This window comes from Neofelis nebulosa, chromosome 15 (genome assembly GCF_028018385.1).
Source record: "Neofelis nebulosa isolate mNeoNeb1 chromosome 15, mNeoNeb1.pri, whole genome shotgun sequence".
Taxonomy (NCBI): domain Eukaryota; kingdom Metazoa; phylum Chordata; class Mammalia; order Carnivora; family Felidae; genus Neofelis; species Neofelis nebulosa.
The window spans coordinates 42,536,492-42,555,201 of NC_080796.1; the positions used below are offsets into that span (position 1 = coordinate 42,536,492).

General features: G+C 35.0%; 1 protein-coding gene across 1 annotated transcript in view; it reads left to right on the forward strand.

Annotated features, from left to right (window-relative positions):
• The first annotated feature begins 324 nt into the window (after positions 1 to 324).
• CFHR5 (complement factor H related 5) overlaps positions 325 to 18,710 on the forward strand; it is a 33,680-nt gene continuing 15,294 nt past the window's right edge. Inside the window, exons 1-6 of the mRNA XM_058700841.1 lie at positions 325 to 490; positions 3,836 to 4,030; positions 5,187 to 5,363; positions 13,055 to 13,231; positions 14,316 to 14,498; positions 14,633 to 14,812. Of these exons, the coding sequence (XP_058556824.1) occupies positions 433 to 490; positions 3,836 to 4,030; positions 5,187 to 5,363; positions 13,055 to 13,231; positions 14,316 to 14,498; positions 14,633 to 14,812 (970 nt within the window). The 5' untranslated portion in view covers positions 325 to 432. The remainder of the gene's footprint in view (positions 491 to 3,835; positions 4,031 to 5,186; positions 5,364 to 13,054; positions 13,232 to 14,315; positions 14,499 to 14,632; positions 14,813 to 18,710) is intronic.

The following is an 18,710-nucleotide window of genomic DNA, read 5'->3' on the forward strand; positions in this document are numbered from 1 at the left end:
AGAATTCATAATAACTGAAGGTTGACATGGTATTAAAATGAGGACAGATGACCTACACTTGGTCGCTTTCTGAAACAGCTGACCTCCTGGCCAGAAAGAAGATAAGAAAGGGCTTTATTTTTCCTGCTCAGTGGTCCATGTCTGAATGCTTCAAACTTAGAAAATTAGGAACCGCAAGAAGGAAGTTGCACAGCTATTATTTTGCTCAGATAAATATCAAGTGTTGACTTTAAAGTATTAATGTGAAAACATTAGTTATCTCACACCACCCTCTGCGAACTTTGATATTTACTGAAAGTATTTCACTGCACTGGCTTCCCGGCAGTGCACTGAAATTCGAAGTTTGCATATAACCACAAATGAAAGCGGGATTTGGAGTTATACCACCATTGCAGGACCATTTCTAAATATATGTGATTGGGCTAACCTAGCATGCTGCTTTTAATTAATGCCATTCTAATCTTATGGATTTCTACTGTTGAGGGGCAAGGTAAGTTGAAAACATGAAAACAGATCTAAATATTTTGTTCTTGTCTCAAATGTGTGTGTTGTGTGTGTGTGCATGCGTGTGTGTGTGTGTGTGTATGTTTTAAAATGAATAATTATGTAAGAACATTTTGAATAAAGGATCATATTTGAATCTATTTCATCAATATTTTCTAATATGAAATTAAGAAAAAAAAATCAAATGAAATGAATCTTCTCTGTTCTCGAAGCTCCAAAGTGTGAATAGCTACCAAAGACAACATTTGGGGAAGAATTCTATGATGAAAAAGCTGCATGTAATGAAGTTGAAAAGGTCACGTATCAGTGTAATTCTCCATAAACTCTGCAATGCCACTGACTAGAGAAAGCATCCCCAGAAAAATTGGACACCTTCAAAATGTTTGCATTTTCACAGATTTGTTAATTTAAGATTTAAATATCATTAAATCAGGAACTTCCTTTTTCGATCTAATTATCATCAATAAAGAAAAATCTTTTTTAGTAAAACAGTACAGTATATCCTAATTTTTGTGTGTAATAAACTGGTGAAATGTCCATGAGTTCTTTGCTTTTTCTGAGCTCTTTAGCAAATTTGAAAGTGAAAGGAAATTGTGCATCGTTTTTTATTAAAACTATAAGCCACATCTTAAAATATGTTGAAAGCTGTCTCATCTTATTTCACGCTGAAATAAAAACCATCATATCTGAATAACTGCAAACGAAACCTCTAACAACGCCCAGGACAGCTGATCAGACCATGTGTGGAAGTGGAGTTTCAATCCTGTGTCTTGTTTGATTCCAGCAGGGCTTTCTTTTGCTATTTTTTTGCTTGCTAAATTTTGCATACAACGGAAGTTCTTTGGGGAAGTTTCTCTTCAGTCCTCACATAAGAGAAAAATAGGAACAGTAAAAATGCTTTACTTTGAAGATGCACCTTCATGGGGTGCCTGGGTGACTCAGTTGGGTAAGCGTCCATCTTTTGATCTTGGCTCAGGTCATGATCTCACAGTTCATGGGATCAAGCCCTGAGTCCAGCTCTGCCCTGACAGCATGGCGTCTACTTGGGATTCTCTAGGTCCTGTCTCCCTGTCTCTCTGCTCTTCCCCCATGTGCGTGCTCTCTCTCTCTTTCAAAAATAAATAAACATAAAAAAGAGATCCACCTTCATAAAAGTTATAAAACCCTATTTCTATGGATTTTAAACTTTTATTTGTTACTACATTTAGCATTGAGATGTACTCACAGGAGAACAGTTAGCTGATGGGGGTAAAAGTACTTTTTCTCTAATAGCAGTCTTAGTCACTTAGTCTCAACTAAAAATACCAAATTCCCTGTGCACCTGGGTGGCTCGGTTGTCTGACTTAGGCTTAGGTCATGATCTCCCGGTTCATGGGTTCTAGGCCAACATCAGGCTTTCTGCTGTCAGCATGGAGTCCACTTGGGATCCTCTGTCCCCCTTTTCTCTCCCCCCTCTCCTGCTTATGCTCTCTCAAAAATAAACATTAGAAATAATAACAAAAAATTTTAAAAATACAAATTCTCTGTTTAGACTATGCAGCAGCCTCTGCATATATATATATATATATATACACACACATGTACATATATATGTATATGTGTATACATGTATATGTGTATATGTGTATACATGTATATGTGTATATATGTATATGTACATATATATGTACATGAGTATATATATACATATATACATATGTATGTACATGTGTATATATATATACAGTTTATATACATATAAAACTGTGTGTCTGGTATATATTGTTTTAAACATCTGTTAGATATGGCATTAAGAGGGGATTTCTAAATGGGGAAAAAGCAGAGGAAAATAAGTATAAAATGTGAGACTAATATGTAGAATTTTTACAACCCGTAACCCAGAAAAAGATCTTCATCTTCAGTCTAGTCTTCCAGAGAACCTTCAGGGAAGCTCTATCCCAAAGCTGTGTAGATGTTAAATGACCTGTCAGTTTGTATTGCATTTACATTTAGGTGCCTGTTGAGAAACTGGCCCCAAAGCAAAGGCAGCATATCAAGGTAACACTTTTATAAAAACTCTGCATGCTTTCAATAGTGAAATATTTACCGAGCAATATATTATGCTGCAGGCTGCGGTAAAGCTCCAAAGAAAATGAACGCTCCGTGCCTGTCTACACCTTCCGGTGTGCTCAGAGGAAAGCAAAACACGCAAATAAGTAAACAGAGAGCAAAACTATGTGTGTGTGTGTGTGTATGTATGTATATATATATATATATATATATGTATGTGATATATGTATGTATATATATAAGGGAGTGTATTTCATAGGAAACATCATAAGCTTTTATCCGAAAGCTTAGACAAGAGATATTATCTCCTACTTTTGGCGACTGGATAAGGGAGGCCTGCCAGAAGAAGTTAACTTTCAGAGCTAGCGCATCGCTGTGTGCACAAAGAGTATTTTCTTAATGTAGAATGAGCGTTGAAGGGTAGGTAGAATAGGGACAATTGGAAGATGAAAGTGAAGTCACTCTGGATGGCAAAGTATATGTAGGTAGAAATGCATGGAAATCAAATGCTGTAATTTGAGGGGAGGGCAAAGCAGATCTGAAAAAGAATTCTGGAAGGTACGGATGTCAGTGTTATGTGGCAGGGTGGGGGTGTCTCTTCTTCCATATCTTTTCCCAAACTACCAGAGAATGACAAATGTCAAATTGTAAACCGTCAGATAAGAAACTCCAGGTTTTGCAGGCTAAAGGCCGCAAGCATCACCCGTGTGAAATATCGTGTGACAGGGAAAGTCACCCCTAGATAAATGCCAAAAGGGAATTTTCCCAATTAACTGGTTTGGGAGCAGAATTTCTGGAAGTTGTTTCCTTTTTTTGCATAAGGGGAAAACAAAACCGCTTCATCCTCAAGCACCAGGGAAAACCAGAGGACACAGAGGCTTCAGGCAGAGATTCCCCCGGGGAATCATCAGCGTAGAGAAAGGAATGGATGGATGAGCCCCCAGACCACTAGCACCTTGTGGGGACAGGTCACAACTGCTGCTGACCCCCCTTCTGCCGTGTTCCTAAACCGTGGGGGATTTGCTTCTAGAAGTTACTGCAAAAGAGATTTTATTCCCCCTGACTCCAAAACATAAACTGCATTGACAATGGCCTTTTCAAATACTCTTGTACTCTTAAGTAGGGATCGTTTTTTGTTCTCAACTAATTAGTACACTGGAAGGCACATAAGGTAAAGGAATTTGAGCTAGAAGAAAGAAAAAAAATCAATGAGATGATTAAAATATGACTTAATGATTCACCGATATAGGTTAATTCTTCAGTTTTGTTTTCTTTTTCCCAGTGGGACATTGTGATTTTCCAAGAATCAACCATGGAATTCTTTATGATGACAAGAAAGATACGCCCTTTTCCTCAGTTCCTGTTGGGAAAACTTTTTATTATTCTTGTGAATATAGCTTTGCGTCTCCTTCAAAATCCTTTTGGAATCGCATAACATGCAGGGAGGAAGGATGGTCGCCAACACCCAGGTGCCTCAGTGAGTAAATGCCCTGATCAGTAGATGCGAATGTGTCATTCAGTCAATAGAGAAGACATTCCGGAAGGGATGTCGGGCTCTTGGGGCTCTTGGTGGACAATCACGGGGATCAGGACTAGAGAAGCCAGCGAAGATAAGAAATGTAGCCCTTTCTTGCAAAGCCTTTTATGAAAACCAAATGAAGAATAAATGTGTGAACTTCCTTGTATTACCTAGAAGTGCTTTACACATTTTAATTTTAAAAACTGCTGATTTATATGTTTACTAATATGCAGTTCCTAATATTTCGTATCAGCCTGGTCATACTTTTCCTTTAAAACAAGTCTTTCTAGGGGCGCCTGGGTGGCTCAGTTGTTTAAGCGTCCAACTTCAGCTTAGGTCATGATCCCACGGTTCATGGGTTCGAGCCCTGCATCGAGCTCTGTGCTGACAGCTCAGAGCCTGGAGCCTGCTTCAGATTCTGTGTCTCCCTCTCTCTCTGCCCCTCCCCCACCCACACTCTGTCTCTCTCTATCAAAAAAAATGAATAAACATTAAAAAAAATTTTAAAACAAGTCTTTCTACATACTCATTCTGTTTTGAAACTTACTATTTGCAACAATTTGAAACTTACTATTCCTGCAATGCAAAGATTGCATAAGTGTAAATATTTTCACTTTTATATTTTCCATAAATCCCTTCTTTTGTTCTTACAATGATATCTTTCAATGAACGTGAAGAGCAGACTCTGGAGAGAATAGATAATATTAAGCAAAGAACAATGGGAGGCAGAACATATGAACCAACAAAGGAGACAGTAATGGTCTTTCTCCTTCTATAAGAAACATTTAGGAAAATTGAGAGAGAAATGGGTATATTAAAATCTTGTTTTGTACCTGGAAAAGTGTATAAAAATAAAATATTTTTAAATAAAAACCACAGAACAAAATGAAATGTTAATTTACTTCCGAATATGGAATATATGACTATATTTCATATAGTAAACATCATATATATAGTAGTATGATCTAAATTCTTTTGAAATTTTGTTTTTATATGTGATTTCAGTTTTGAGAGTTTGACATTCTTTTTAAAACATTGCAAAACACAAATTTAGTTTGCTCTTTTTTTTTTTTAACACTTCCACCTTGTACATTAAACAATTTTTGGTCCTTAGGACTGTGTTTCTTTCCTTTTGTGGAAAATGGTCATTCTGCATCTTCAGGACAAACACATTTGGAAGGGGACACTGTACAAATTGTCTGTGACATCGGCTACAGCCTTCCCGGTAATACTGACATCATTACATGTTTGGAAGATGGATGGTCTTCTCCCCCCAAATGCAGTTCCACCAGTAAGTAAAATACTGTCGTTTCACATCCTGACATGTGATGCGATTTTTTAAAAGAAATATATCCAAAGAATAAATAATAAATAAATAAAATAAATATATCTATTGTCAGAAGCTAAATGCAGGTTTCACCTTTTGCTTTTATCATTATGCATTTGTTTTTCAGTTCCAACTGTGTCTGATAGATGTACAGATAGCAAAGTTTGCCTGCCTACACAAATCTAATGTATGCAATAAGTAAAGTTATTAGACAACACAAACACTTTGAAGGCTGTAACTTTAGGTTAAAGTAACACCCTTTAATTGTTTCCATGAAAATTATCACATTAGTTGAAAATGAACTTAATTTAAAACTCGAGTATTAAGCTGAAAAGAGAGTATTTAAGTGAAAATATGTCCAATACTAGTTAAAAATGTCCTATGACTAAGATAGATTTTTATAGTTATTTTCTGTGTGTATACTAAACTCCTATGCTGAATTCAATAAACTGTCAGTTTTTATGTTTAAAATATTTTGTACCTGTAAGCGTTAGGTTTATTTACGAGTGGCTTGGAATTTGGGAAACAATTCCTTTGGAAACTATAATATGACGGGATCTCCCAGATTTGGGTGAACGCTTGTAATTCTTCATCTTTAAGAGTCCCTGGCAATCACTCTTAAGCCAGCTCATGGAATTCTATCCTGTTTGCACAGCTTAGTACACAACCAAAGACTCAAGAACACTCTTAAAATGTCTCTGGCTCTTTCTCATCATAATACGCTCTCTCTGTTACTCTGCCCTGTAAATTCTAGCCACCATGGTCTCCGAAACTGTGATCTTGCTCTTCTCACTGGACTCTGTATAGCTTCTCCTTCCCTGCAACACAGTCTGGAAAGTGCTACCAGAAAGCTGAAACAACCACAGATCAAACTTTGGGGTTTGGGTGGTTTTTTGTTCCCCTTTTCTTGATTATCACGGACTCGCACCAGCCAGTTTCCAGTTTTTTAGAGAGAGGTTTTATACAGTTTTCTAATGTTTTCCCAGTTGGAGACTATGCTGACAACAGCTACTCCATCTTATCAGGAAATGAAGTCTTCTTATTGGCTTTTTTTTTTTAATGTGACTCTGCAACTTCAATATTTAAATTCTTCTAGAAAATAGAGTCTTTTTAAAGCGGCTTGAATTACAATACTCACTTGGTTACGTATTGTAAGCTAGGCCACGACCTCTTTCAATTATGAGGGGCTTGCACATGACTAATATTTGCAAAAAAATAACAAAAGAACACATTTATTGACTTCCTACCTGAAGTGTCCAGTGGTTGAACAGGGCTCATAATTTAGAAGGCTTCAGTTATGGTATAAATATTTCATTGTTATCTCATCTCGAGTACCACCAGCTCTCCTCTTTTTTGTGAGATGATGGCAATCATCAGCCCAGCAATTGTATTTTAGAAGCCTGACAACTCAATTTGACAACTCAACTCAGTAGTAACCCACTCAAGCTGGTTGCTGTGTACGTTTTGTGAGACTCCGTTAGCCTTTGAAAAATTCTGTGTATCCAAGGTGGGGTGTTCGATCAAGAACACCATGGAGAAAGTCAGGGGCAGCTGGGTGGCTCAGTTGGTTAAGCAACTGACTTTGGCTCAGGTCACGATACCACCATTTGTGCTGTCAGCACAGAGCCTGCTTCGGATCCTCTGTTCCCCTCTCCGTCTCCCTCAAAAAATAAATAAACATGAAAAAAAAAAAAAAAAGAGAGAGAGAGAACACCGTGGAGAGTCAACAATGTTTCAGAACAACTGGACTCCAGCATGGGTTCTGAGAAAAATTACCTCTGGGTCCATGAGTAAATGATTACCTATTTGAGCTGAGATTACTGATCTACAAAGTGAGTATGCTGAACTATCTAGGTAACAATGATTAATGATTTTTCTTTAAATCCCTAAATTATTTCCACCATGGTAGAAGCTCTTATTTTCTACCAACTATGTTAATTTATTGACAAATATTTAGTGAGGAATGGCTTTTAAAAAGAATTAGACCCTGATTTTTTGTGGTCCTGTGAAGGATGATGAAGAATGTCTTTCAGCTTAGAAGATGGTTGTAATAAACCTAATAATCTGAAAAAAAATAAATAAAAAGAATTAGAGTAGCAAGGGGAGAAATAAAGAATGGATAATGAAATGGTGGAAAGAAACACAAAAAGATGAAAAAATAGATAAGAGGAATGCAGGAAAAGAATAGAGAAAAATAAATATCTAGAACAAGAGTTCTAAACTTTTTCTGGAGCATGCACACTTTTTGTTTCCCCAAAGAAGCTGTGGAAATGCTGATAAAATCATTAATCGTTTCGTAAATCAATCATGAGATGCATGTGCATTTAAATTTGGTATCCAATGTTACTAACATTGTAAATCATATGCTTTAAAGATATATTGGCTTTACTCTTAATGCTACAGTCTTAAAAAGGTTTTGTTTTTGTTTTTTTGTTTGCTTTTGGTTTTTGTTTTTTTGAGAGAGAGAGAGAATGAAAGAAAGAGAGGGAGCATGTACGCGCATGCAAAAGGGGTAGGGGCAGAGGGAGACAGAATCTTAAGCAGGCACCATGCCCAGCACAGAGCCAGATGAGGGGCTTAATCTCACAACTGAGAGATCATAACCTGGGCTGAAATCAAGAGTCGGTTGCTTAACTGTGCCACCCAGGCGCCCTCACTAATATTTTCTTAAATATAGCAAGTACATTTTCAGGGAAGTCTGTCTTATATCAAACTCCTTTCAAGTACCACCATGATTTTCTTACAGGAGCAAACTGTGATTTTATTTTCCTAGCATAGCAAGGTCTCCACCAGGACAGGTAGTCAACACAAAACAATATTAGCCTGTGTTCCAATATAGGTGTCTGCATACAGTTGCTTAAGTTGTATAAATGATATCCCCTAAAGTTGTATAGATCAAAATATGTACAAAACCTTATTGCAGTCCTGATACAATAAACCATCTATTTATTTATATGTATCTATCTATCTACCTATCATCTATCATCATCATCTATCTACCTCTATTATCTATCTGCCTATTTACGTATGTTACCATATACATACATATCTACATATATATAATATAGAGAGAGACATTGATTTCTCTCTTACAGTGACTTTTATAAGTTCAGGCAAACAAAAATTATTTTATGAATTGTTTCTAATATACATATCAATGTTACCAAGTAGTAAATTCACATTAACAAGATTACATTTAAGATTTTCTATACTTTGTTGCATCCTCTTTTTACTATAATTTATTATATTACTTGATAAAACAAATTGTTGATGCTTGTTTTTATCATCAGATCCCAATACTATGTTTGAACAGTTTTGTTTTGGCCATTTTTTGAATTTTAACTGTACATAAACGTCTCAGAAGTATGCTATAAGCTTTAAACATTATGCTTTAATTCTCAGTTATTAAAGATGGAGAGAGCACTGTATCTGCTCTACCAGCCACTCATATACTTTTTTATCTTTTGATACACGACTATATATAATTAAAAAATGTATTTGGGAAAAAACCTTTCAAAAATGAATAAGGTCTAAAATTCTGAAGTTTCTGCTATTCTAGTGAAAGTCCTATAGGCTTCAGGGATCAAAATGATTTTTAGCATGGCTACCTCACTCTAGGTCAGAGGTCATTTGCGGACATATGTGATAATACACGTATAGGCTACAGTTCAGCTGATAGAGTAAAGGCAAACTTTAAAGCTAATTTATTTAACAGAACTCCCAGAAATTGGTGCTTCAGTGTGTCATTCTATAAGGTTCCTGTGGCTGCTGTAACAAATTGGCACACACATGATGGCTTAAACAACACAGATCTGTTCTCTTTCAGTTCTGGAGGCTAGGACATCCAAAATCAGTTTCTCTAGGTTAAACCCAAAGTGTAGGCCGGGCTGATTCCTTCCGGTGCTCTAACAAGGAAACTGTTTACATACTTTTTCCAGCTGCCAGAGGCCCCTTGGTTTGGGGCCCCTTCCTCCCCCATCAAAGCCAGCAGTTTGGCTCCTTTAAATAGTTTTCTCCCTGCTCCTCTCCTTTTGGGGTCACATCATTTTCTGCCTGACTTCGACTTTTCTTGCATGCCTTTTATAAGGATCACTCTGATCAAATCAGTCACACCTGGATAATCCAGGATAATCTCCCCATCTCCATATCCTTAACTTGACCACATTGGCAAAAATTCTTTTGCCATGTGAGGTAACATTCACAGGTTCTGCGGATTAGAACGTGGACATCTTTGAGGGGGTATTATTTAGCCCACCACAGTCATTTACAGTAAAAACAAGGAGCATATCGATTCATGGAACACTACTACTGAACAACTAAAGGAATGAACAGTCTGCCTAAAAACCTCTGACCTCACGTGAGTTATACATGGACTCCTTTTTGTATTCTCATTGCACTGTTTCCATATCCCAATCCTCTAGAGCCAATTGTTTTACTATCTATTATTTCCTATTTGGTTTTCCAGTTACAAATTCAGTGCCATTTTTGGTCTGATGCAGGACCTGGTCTGATACTCCCAAGTTAAATGAATTCTGCCTACTAGTAACCCCAAACCAGTGTGAAGCCTAATGCAGGGGTCTGATTTATTGGAAATCACCCATAACACTTTATAGGAAATTATTAGATTACTGAATTGGATTTCTCTTGGGCATGCCAAAACTCTACTGACAAGAATTCTTTGCTCTCGTTTTTTTTTAAAAACCAATACATCTATTTATAATCTACCTTATTGTATATAAAACTTAATATACTTTACATTGTTTCCTAGAATGTTTTATTTGAGGATTTATGGCTAATTCATTTTTATTTTATTTTATTTTTTTATTTTAGAGGGAGAGAGAGCATGAACGGGGGAGAGAGACAGAGGGAGAAAGAGAGAAAATCTTAAGCAGACTCTATGTTCAGTGTGGAGCCCTATGTGGGTCTCAATCCCACAGCCCTGGGATCATGACCTGAGAAATCAAGAGTTTGGTGCTCAACCAACTGAGTCACCCAGGCGCCCACAGTTATTTTTAATAAACGAAAAGTGTGCACTGAAAGAATAATTCTAGGTTGTAGTTTCCCTGGCATAACCCTTATTTTTTTTCTCCTAATGGCCGTATTTATTAACTTATCATGACAGTATTTACTAAACAAACACTGATATTTTCAGTGTTTTTTTTTTATAAAAATATTTAAAATCAGATATTGTAGTTGACAGTGGTGTTTGTCTGAATCAGAATATGCTTATCCATTTTTATAAAAAATTTATTTATTTTTTTGCTTCGAGAAAAAAATATATATATTAAAAATTTCTTCATGGTCCCTGGGTGGCTCAGTTGGCTACGCATCTGACTTTTGTTCTTGGGTCAGGTCATGATCTCATGGTTCTGGAGTTTGAGCCCCACATTGGGTTCTGTGCTAATGGTGGAGTGCTTGTTTGGGATTCTCTCTCTCCCTCTCCCTCTGCCCCTCCCCGACTCATGCTCTCTCTTTTGCTCTCTTTCTCTCTCTCGCTCTTAAAATAAATAAATAAACTTAGAAAATAAAAACAGATTGGAAGCACCATAGATTTCATGGTATGTAGTGAATATGTCTGGTGTCATTTGCCCACACGCTATCGTAAGTACTTTTTTATCCAGGAAATAGAAGCAATTCTGAATATATTTCTTTTCACTAGACTCTTTTGAAAGATATTTCCTAATGGACAATAATATAAATTTAAGGTGTCTCCATATAGCTTTAAAAGACCAACATTAAATGTTGATATAATAACAGATCTTTGAAAAGCACTTAGCCCATCCAAAATAAGATTGTTTATATGCCATGTACATTATAATATCTATGACCAAAATTAAAGCTATTTTCAAGGTACCTTGAATTAAAACTGCCTCATAATTCAAAACTAAGCAAACATTGCCAAATTTATAGTTGGTTATACATGCTGCAGTCACTGTAGATACTTTATTCCTTGACTTTCATCCTCTTCCGTGTCATTGGATTATTAACTCATAGTTTATAGCCAGAGACTTGGTGTTTTTGTTTATTTTAGAGCAGTTTTGGGTTTCACGACAAAATTGAGGGGGAGGTATAGAGATTTCTCTATACTACTTGTGCCACACATGCAAGATAATCTGTCCCATTTTCAACTTGACAGGCCAGGGTGCTATTGACAATTGACACATCACAATTACCCAAAGTCCATAGCTTACATTACAGTTCATTCTTGGTGTTACACTAAGTCTTTGATTCAAATGCAGCCCAGAATGCCTCAGGTCATGCCAAATCATGTGCCTTTTAAATATGGTTGTACATTTTTTTCCCATATGTATTAGTTTTCTACTGCTGCTGTAACAAATTACCATAAACCTAATTACTTAAAACAATACAGACTTATTATCTTACATTTCTAGAGGTGAAAAGTCCTGAAATCAAGATACTGAATCATGTTTCCTTCCGGAAGTCCTAGGAAAGGATCGATCTCTTTGCCTTTTACAGCTTCTAGAAGCCCTTTGCATTTCTTGGCTCATGGCCTTTTGTCATATCACTTCAACCTCTGCTTCTGTTGTCATATTGCCTACTTTGATTCCGACACCTCTGCTCCCTTTTGTAAGAATCCTTGTGATTACATTGGGTCCACTACCACACAGATAATTCAAAATAAGCTCTCCATCTCAAGTCCTTTAAGTTAATCATTTCTGTAAAGTCTGTTTTTCCAAGGAAAGGTAACATATTTGCAGGTTTCGGGGATTAGGACGTGGACATTTTGGGGAGGCCATTATTCAGTCTACAACACTGTGTGATAATTACACTTAAATAAAGCAGCTAGAAAATCCTACATCAGCCAAGATAATTATTTTCAATAGCTTTTTTTTTTTTTTTTTTTTTTTGCAATTGGATAAGAAAGGGAATGTAAACAACCAGTAAGTAAAGAACTGTCATGCAAAATTATTGAAATAAAACACAGAGATGCATGGGTACAAATTTTACTAAAGCTGAGTCACATTCCAGGGGGTTTGTACAAACTGTTATTAAACTACTAAATTGCCGATAACAATGTATAAAACTGGCTAGTTTAAATAGTATTTCTGAGATTTAATTAGAAAATATTTCATCAGATTTTTGTGCTTGATTTGAGAGTATTTGTCTTGAATGTCATTTGTATTTTTACATGTGAATTTCAATATCTAATTTTATAAATGAACCACGAATACAGATTAGAAGAGAAAAATACACATACATATTCATATATATATCCATTTTTACCTGAACCAGAAGGCATTCATAATGCATTGGTATTTAGAAAGTTATTGTAGATGTGGTTTAGAAAGATATTAGAGATGTGGTTGGGTATAATGGAAAGATTCAGAACACCTAGAAGCAACTTAGCCATGTTGCTTAGCCATTTTTTTGAAAAAGTCCATATACTACATACATTTATTATGGTCTTGAGGAGATTGTCATACAAAATTTTACTTTGCTGTTCAAAATGTTAATTTCTTAAAAGGGGCTTACACATATTTATTGGGTGTAAATAATTAGCTTATTTTTTGAAGGTAAGAATATGAGCATCTCTGCGTATGAAGTCCCCCTAATCTTATTTTTGTATTGCACATATTAAATTTAATTTCACAATGATTATTTCACACATATTTATTTACTTTTATTTTTTTTAGATATAGAATGTCTTGTTCCATTTTTAGAAGCTAACATACATGTTTATCCAAAACAAGAAAAATACACACCTGGAGATGTGTTGCAATTTTCCTGCAGACAAGGACTTGTAAGAGTTGGACCAGATTCAGTTCAATGCTATCATTTTGGATGGTCACCTAATTTTCCAACATGTAAAGGTCAATATTTATTTTAGAGCTGATGAAACAACTTACAAAATTTTATATTAATGTCTATGTATTTTATCGGATCTTATATCTATAATCTGACAAACTGCAAAAAAATGGCAAAAGTAGTATTTTAATTGAGAAGAAGGAGGGATGCTGGGTCATAGATTAGTTATGTTTCCTTTATCAAGGGGTGATTCTACCTCTGTGCTTTGAAATATGTAATGGAGTTTTTATAGATCAAAATATAGTCACCGGGACTGAGAAATGTTAGGGATTTTTCCCCAAACTCAAGTTAAAAAAAGAATACTTTAAAAAATATTGTGTGGGCCTTGTTATATTTTATTAAGTAATTAAGAAGTAATCAAATAAACATATGGATTATTCAATATAAAAGAATTATGATTTTTTAACTTGCTTCAGATGATATTACTTTTTCAAAATTTGATAGTTATTTTATATATTTAAAGATATTAATTAATAAAAACTATAATGGCATATGTATATCATATCACATATTTGACAACTACTTACTTTTATATGATATCCAGATCATTGAACTACTTTAAAATCTTCAAGGGTACAATTAATATCTTGGTTATAATAACCTGCACAATATGGGGGGGTAGGCGCAATCAGGATATTTGCACATAGAAAGAAGATAAGATTGCCCTAAAAATTGTTAACTTAAAGAAATGCAATAGGATGTTTTGTATATGCTGGTCAGTGTTCTTATTTCTTAGGTATTCTGAAGAATTTAGAAGTCAAATCTTACTATGTCTGTCATTTACTTTAAATTACTTCACAAAAAAATTAATTGGGCAAAATGTAACATTCATATATATCTAGGTGATCGGTATATGTGTTCATTGTGCATCTTCCTTTGCTCAGAATTATTTATAGAAAAAGCATCAATATTTGAGAAAAAGAATAAACTTTACACAATACACTATGTACACTGTAAAAAGCAAACCTGAAGAAAATAGGAATGTAGCATAAATGTAATTTAGTTCTAGGTCAACCAAAATAGTAACTCCACGTTTTGCCAGATTTATAAGACTATTTAAGCATTATTTAAACAATTTCTTTATGATAGAGCAAGTACAGTCATGTGGTCAACCCCCTCAACTCCCCAATGGTAAAACAAAACAGATAAGGAAAGAAGAATATGGACACAGTGAAATGGTGGAGTATGATTGCAATCCCGCTTTTCTAATGATGGGACCTAAGAACGTACAGTGCAACGATGGAGAATGGACAAATCTGCCTACTTGTTTTGGTAAATAGATGTTAATGTTTAAACACAACAGTTTAAACTTTGCACTTTTCATATACATATATATATATATATATTTACATGTATATATTTGAAATATTTTAAAAGTAAGCAGATCTTTTATTACATTTTCTTAGAACACGTGAAAACATGTGGATATGTACCTCACCTCAAGAATGGCTATGCCCAGCCCTCAGTCCCTCCCTATCGACCTGGTGTTTCTGTGGAACTGCACTGCAGAAATGCATATACAATGGTTGGAAATAATGTAATTACTTGTATGGATGGAATGTGGACTGAACTTCCCAAGTGTGTTGGTGAGAATACATTTCTTAAGTTTGTATTTGATTGTTTATAATTTTTTAAGTCAGTAAATATAGCCACACCAGCACATGCTGGTGCCCATCAGGTATTAAACAGGATATAAGATACTTACTAAGTTGTTTGCTCCTAATTACTTAGGAAAGTGAATTTGTAAAGATTTTCTTTGACCTATGAACACTGTGAAAAATTACTGAGATGCTTAGAGCTCTGTGAACCAGGAGAGTTTGGGACTTCTGCTTTGGGGTAATATCAGATTGCTTTTCCTAGGTATCTACCGCTGGATCCTATCTTCACCATGTGATGGAGCTATGCAAAATGGATTTTCCTTAGCTTCTGGATAAGCCATGTTCTTTTAAATCTCTGTGCCTTTCCTCATTTGTGCCTTTGCTCTCTTTCTGAAATGTCTTTCTCTGCTGTAATCATATGCAAAACTATTCACCTTTAAGAGTCAACTCAAAATTCACTCACCTCTGTAACCTCTCCTGGTTTATTTTCCAGTAGCCATATGCTCATCTCAAAATTCTAGTAGAAGGATATAGCCTCTCCACTGTGTTGTCTGTCTGTACATTTATCATTGTCATGTACCTAATAGATACTTGTCTTCCATTTAGATTATAAAGTGCCGGAATATCAGGGCTCATCTGTATGGACCCAATCTCTAATTCACTGCCTGAGTAATCATTCGCTTAGGTTTGCATAAAGTATTTTATGCAATACTCTATTACTTTTTTTGCATAAAGTGTTAAGATTCTGTGTCAGTAACTCATTTCATAATTATTTTTGGTTGTTATCCCACAAGCTCCTCCTCTGGGGCACGGTGCACTTGGTATCAGCTCTCTTTTTTGTCTCACATACCCGCACTCTACCTTCTGTTGGTCTAGACTTTGTCATACACATAGGAAGTCTATATAGACGCTGCTTGACATTTTAATTGAATTAATGTCTCAAAACTTGTCCTCATCTCTCCTCCTCAGCCTAAACGTGTTGTAGTCCCAGAGGGGTTCTAGATGAGAAGGCATAGCCAAGGTACTTTGATTCAATTTTTGGTTAAAGTTGAAAAAAATGGGGAAAAAAAGAATGCTGTAAAACATCTGTGTTACACTATTCACAATTGATATTTTTGACATTATTTGCTTTAAATATTTTGTAATAGGATAAATCATTGAAATGAAAACATGAAAGAAAAACGGAAGTATCCATTATCCTATCATCCTCCCAAGGGAAATTCCAATCAAGCAGAAAGTAGAATTTGTACTTTCCATTCTACTTTTTGATATATATATATATATATATATATATATATATATATATATATGTGTTGGAGGAAATTTTTGTGTTTTTTCCCCTAAGCTTATGCAAAATTATTGTCTACTTGCAAAGTGCTTTTTTCTTCAACATTGTAATTTTACTGTGTTGTAATCTACCTTGAGAACGTACCTTGCTTTATCACTTCATTACCCTATTGGAAATGGAAACTGTTTTTTTTTTTTTTTTTTTTTTTTGTCCTGGTATAAAAGACATTGCTTCAGTGTTTCCTAAAACATACATCTGCAAGTGGAATTGATGGTATTGGATTGTAGATACTTTTGATTTTACAAGGTACTGCCAGATGTATACGGAGACCTTACTCCTCTTGCCCTCACTTGATATTTTAATATTTTTGAACTGGCACCAAGACGGTGGGTCAAAATCATTTCTCGTATTTAATTTCATTTGTCTGACTGATAGTAATATTGAGTGTAAATTCAAGTATTTGTCGGTAGCTAGATTTTCTCTTACGTGCAATGAACATTTTTCTTTAACTTTGTGTTTTCTTTCTCCTTTTAAGATTTGGGTTCTGCATTAAATATTCTCATAATTACATTGCAAACCTTTTAAAGTTTTAAAGTTTTTTTTGCTTTATTTTCTCTATGATGCCTTTTTCATTGGAGGGTTTTGTTTAAACTCAATTGTCAATCTTTCTTTTTTCGATTGTTTGCATGTTTGTGTGTATCTTGTTTAGGAATCCCTCATTTTTTAGGTGCATAAATATATTCTTTTATTCTAAGGATTAAAATCTCATTACTAAGATTTATTTTTTTAATTTATTTGTTATATTTATGTTGTATTAGAGTACTTTTGTTTGTGTCGATGTGGAAAACTATGTCAATACTAAGTGAATTGTTCTATTTTCTACTAATATTTATTTCCCCCATGCCATTACTAGTACCCTATTTATATCTATTTCTAGATTATCTATTCTGTTCCCTTAACCTGTTTGTCTATTTTTATAGTAATATGGAAAAAATCATTATTATTACAGCAATCTTTTTTACTTATTATAATCATAGCAACTATTCTTTAAAATGCCCGAATCTATCTGTTTTATTTTATTTTTAATTTTTTTAATGTTTATTTTTGAGAAAGAGAGAGAGAGAGAGTATGAGCAGGGGAAGGGCAGAGAGAGGGGGAGACATAGAATCCGAAGCAGGCTCCAGGCTGTCAGCACAGAGTCTGATGTGGGGCTCGAACTCACAAACCATAAGATCATGACCTGAGCTGAAGTCAGACGCTCAACTGACTGAGCCACCCATGCGCCCCTCTATCTGTATTTTAAAACTAAATTATTTGATAATTCTGGTTCAATTTTGTTTGGGATTACATGAAATTTGTAAATTTGGCCAGAATTGCAATTTTATTTATTATTGATTCTTCCTCCCATGAATATAATGCATCAATCTATTTAGTCAGGTCTTATATTAAAATTTATATATAATAATATACATTTCTCATTAAAATTATTTCTAAATAAGCTTTTTCCCTAAGTTCTTTGGGATTCTATTGATAAAATAAATGAGATCTTTTATTAATTTATATATTTGAAGAGTTATACTTTCTATATACAGGATGATATTTTATTTTGAGATCTTTTATTAATTTATATATTTGAAGAGTTATACTTTCTATATACAGGATTATATTTTATTTTGTATATTGGTTTTGTCTCCAGCAATCTTGCTAAATTCCCATATTAGTTCTAATAATGAATTTGGATATTTTATTTTTATAAATAATCACAATTTAATCTCTTTTATTTTATTTCTTTAGTTCATGAAACTATCTCTACATGGTCCAGAAACAACCACCAAAATAACAACCATGCAGCCTGAGTTCTATTTATGTCTGGGATATTTGGATTCTCCTCTTAGAGAAAGAGTTGAAGGCAGGACCTAGGAACTAGGCCTGATTCTTACTCTTCCTGTGCCTCTAAATCTTTTAACTCTATTCCAGATTTTCTGATCAGCTTGTCCATTTTCTTCCGCAGAAGTAGTGAAATCTCTTTCAGGTTTTTCTATCAATCCATCAGGCTGTGTGCTGTGCTCTCTCAACTGCATTCAAGCAGTCTTTGGCTCTCAGCCGTAATGTATAAGTATGTGCAAGTTTTATCCTGATACCCTCAGATACTGTTCTCCTTCGTCCTATCTCCAGAAATCTCAAAATATGAAAGCCTTTAATTCTGAGCTTTAAAAACTGGCACTCTCTGGTGCTGTTCTTCAAGATTCTAAAGTGGAAAACCCAGACCCACTCTCTTCCCTCATTTCCTAGACTTTTGGATTATCAACTGACCTACCCACTACTGGTGATGAAAGCTGTCGCTGTTGTGCTTCTTTAAGCCTGGCAGACACCTTGGCCACTGGCAATTCATGATGACCTACAGGGAGGGAATGTTTTCCAGCCCCGAGAGACTGGACTCTGTTATAAAAAGGTGTAAATTGTATGTGCTCATGGTCAACAATTATTATATGAGGGAAATACAGATATCCAATCACTAGCATCACACAGGGGAGATTTAGAACATGGATTAAAAAACACTTGGAAGAAAAGCAGTAGCAGAGCAATTCATGTCTCATT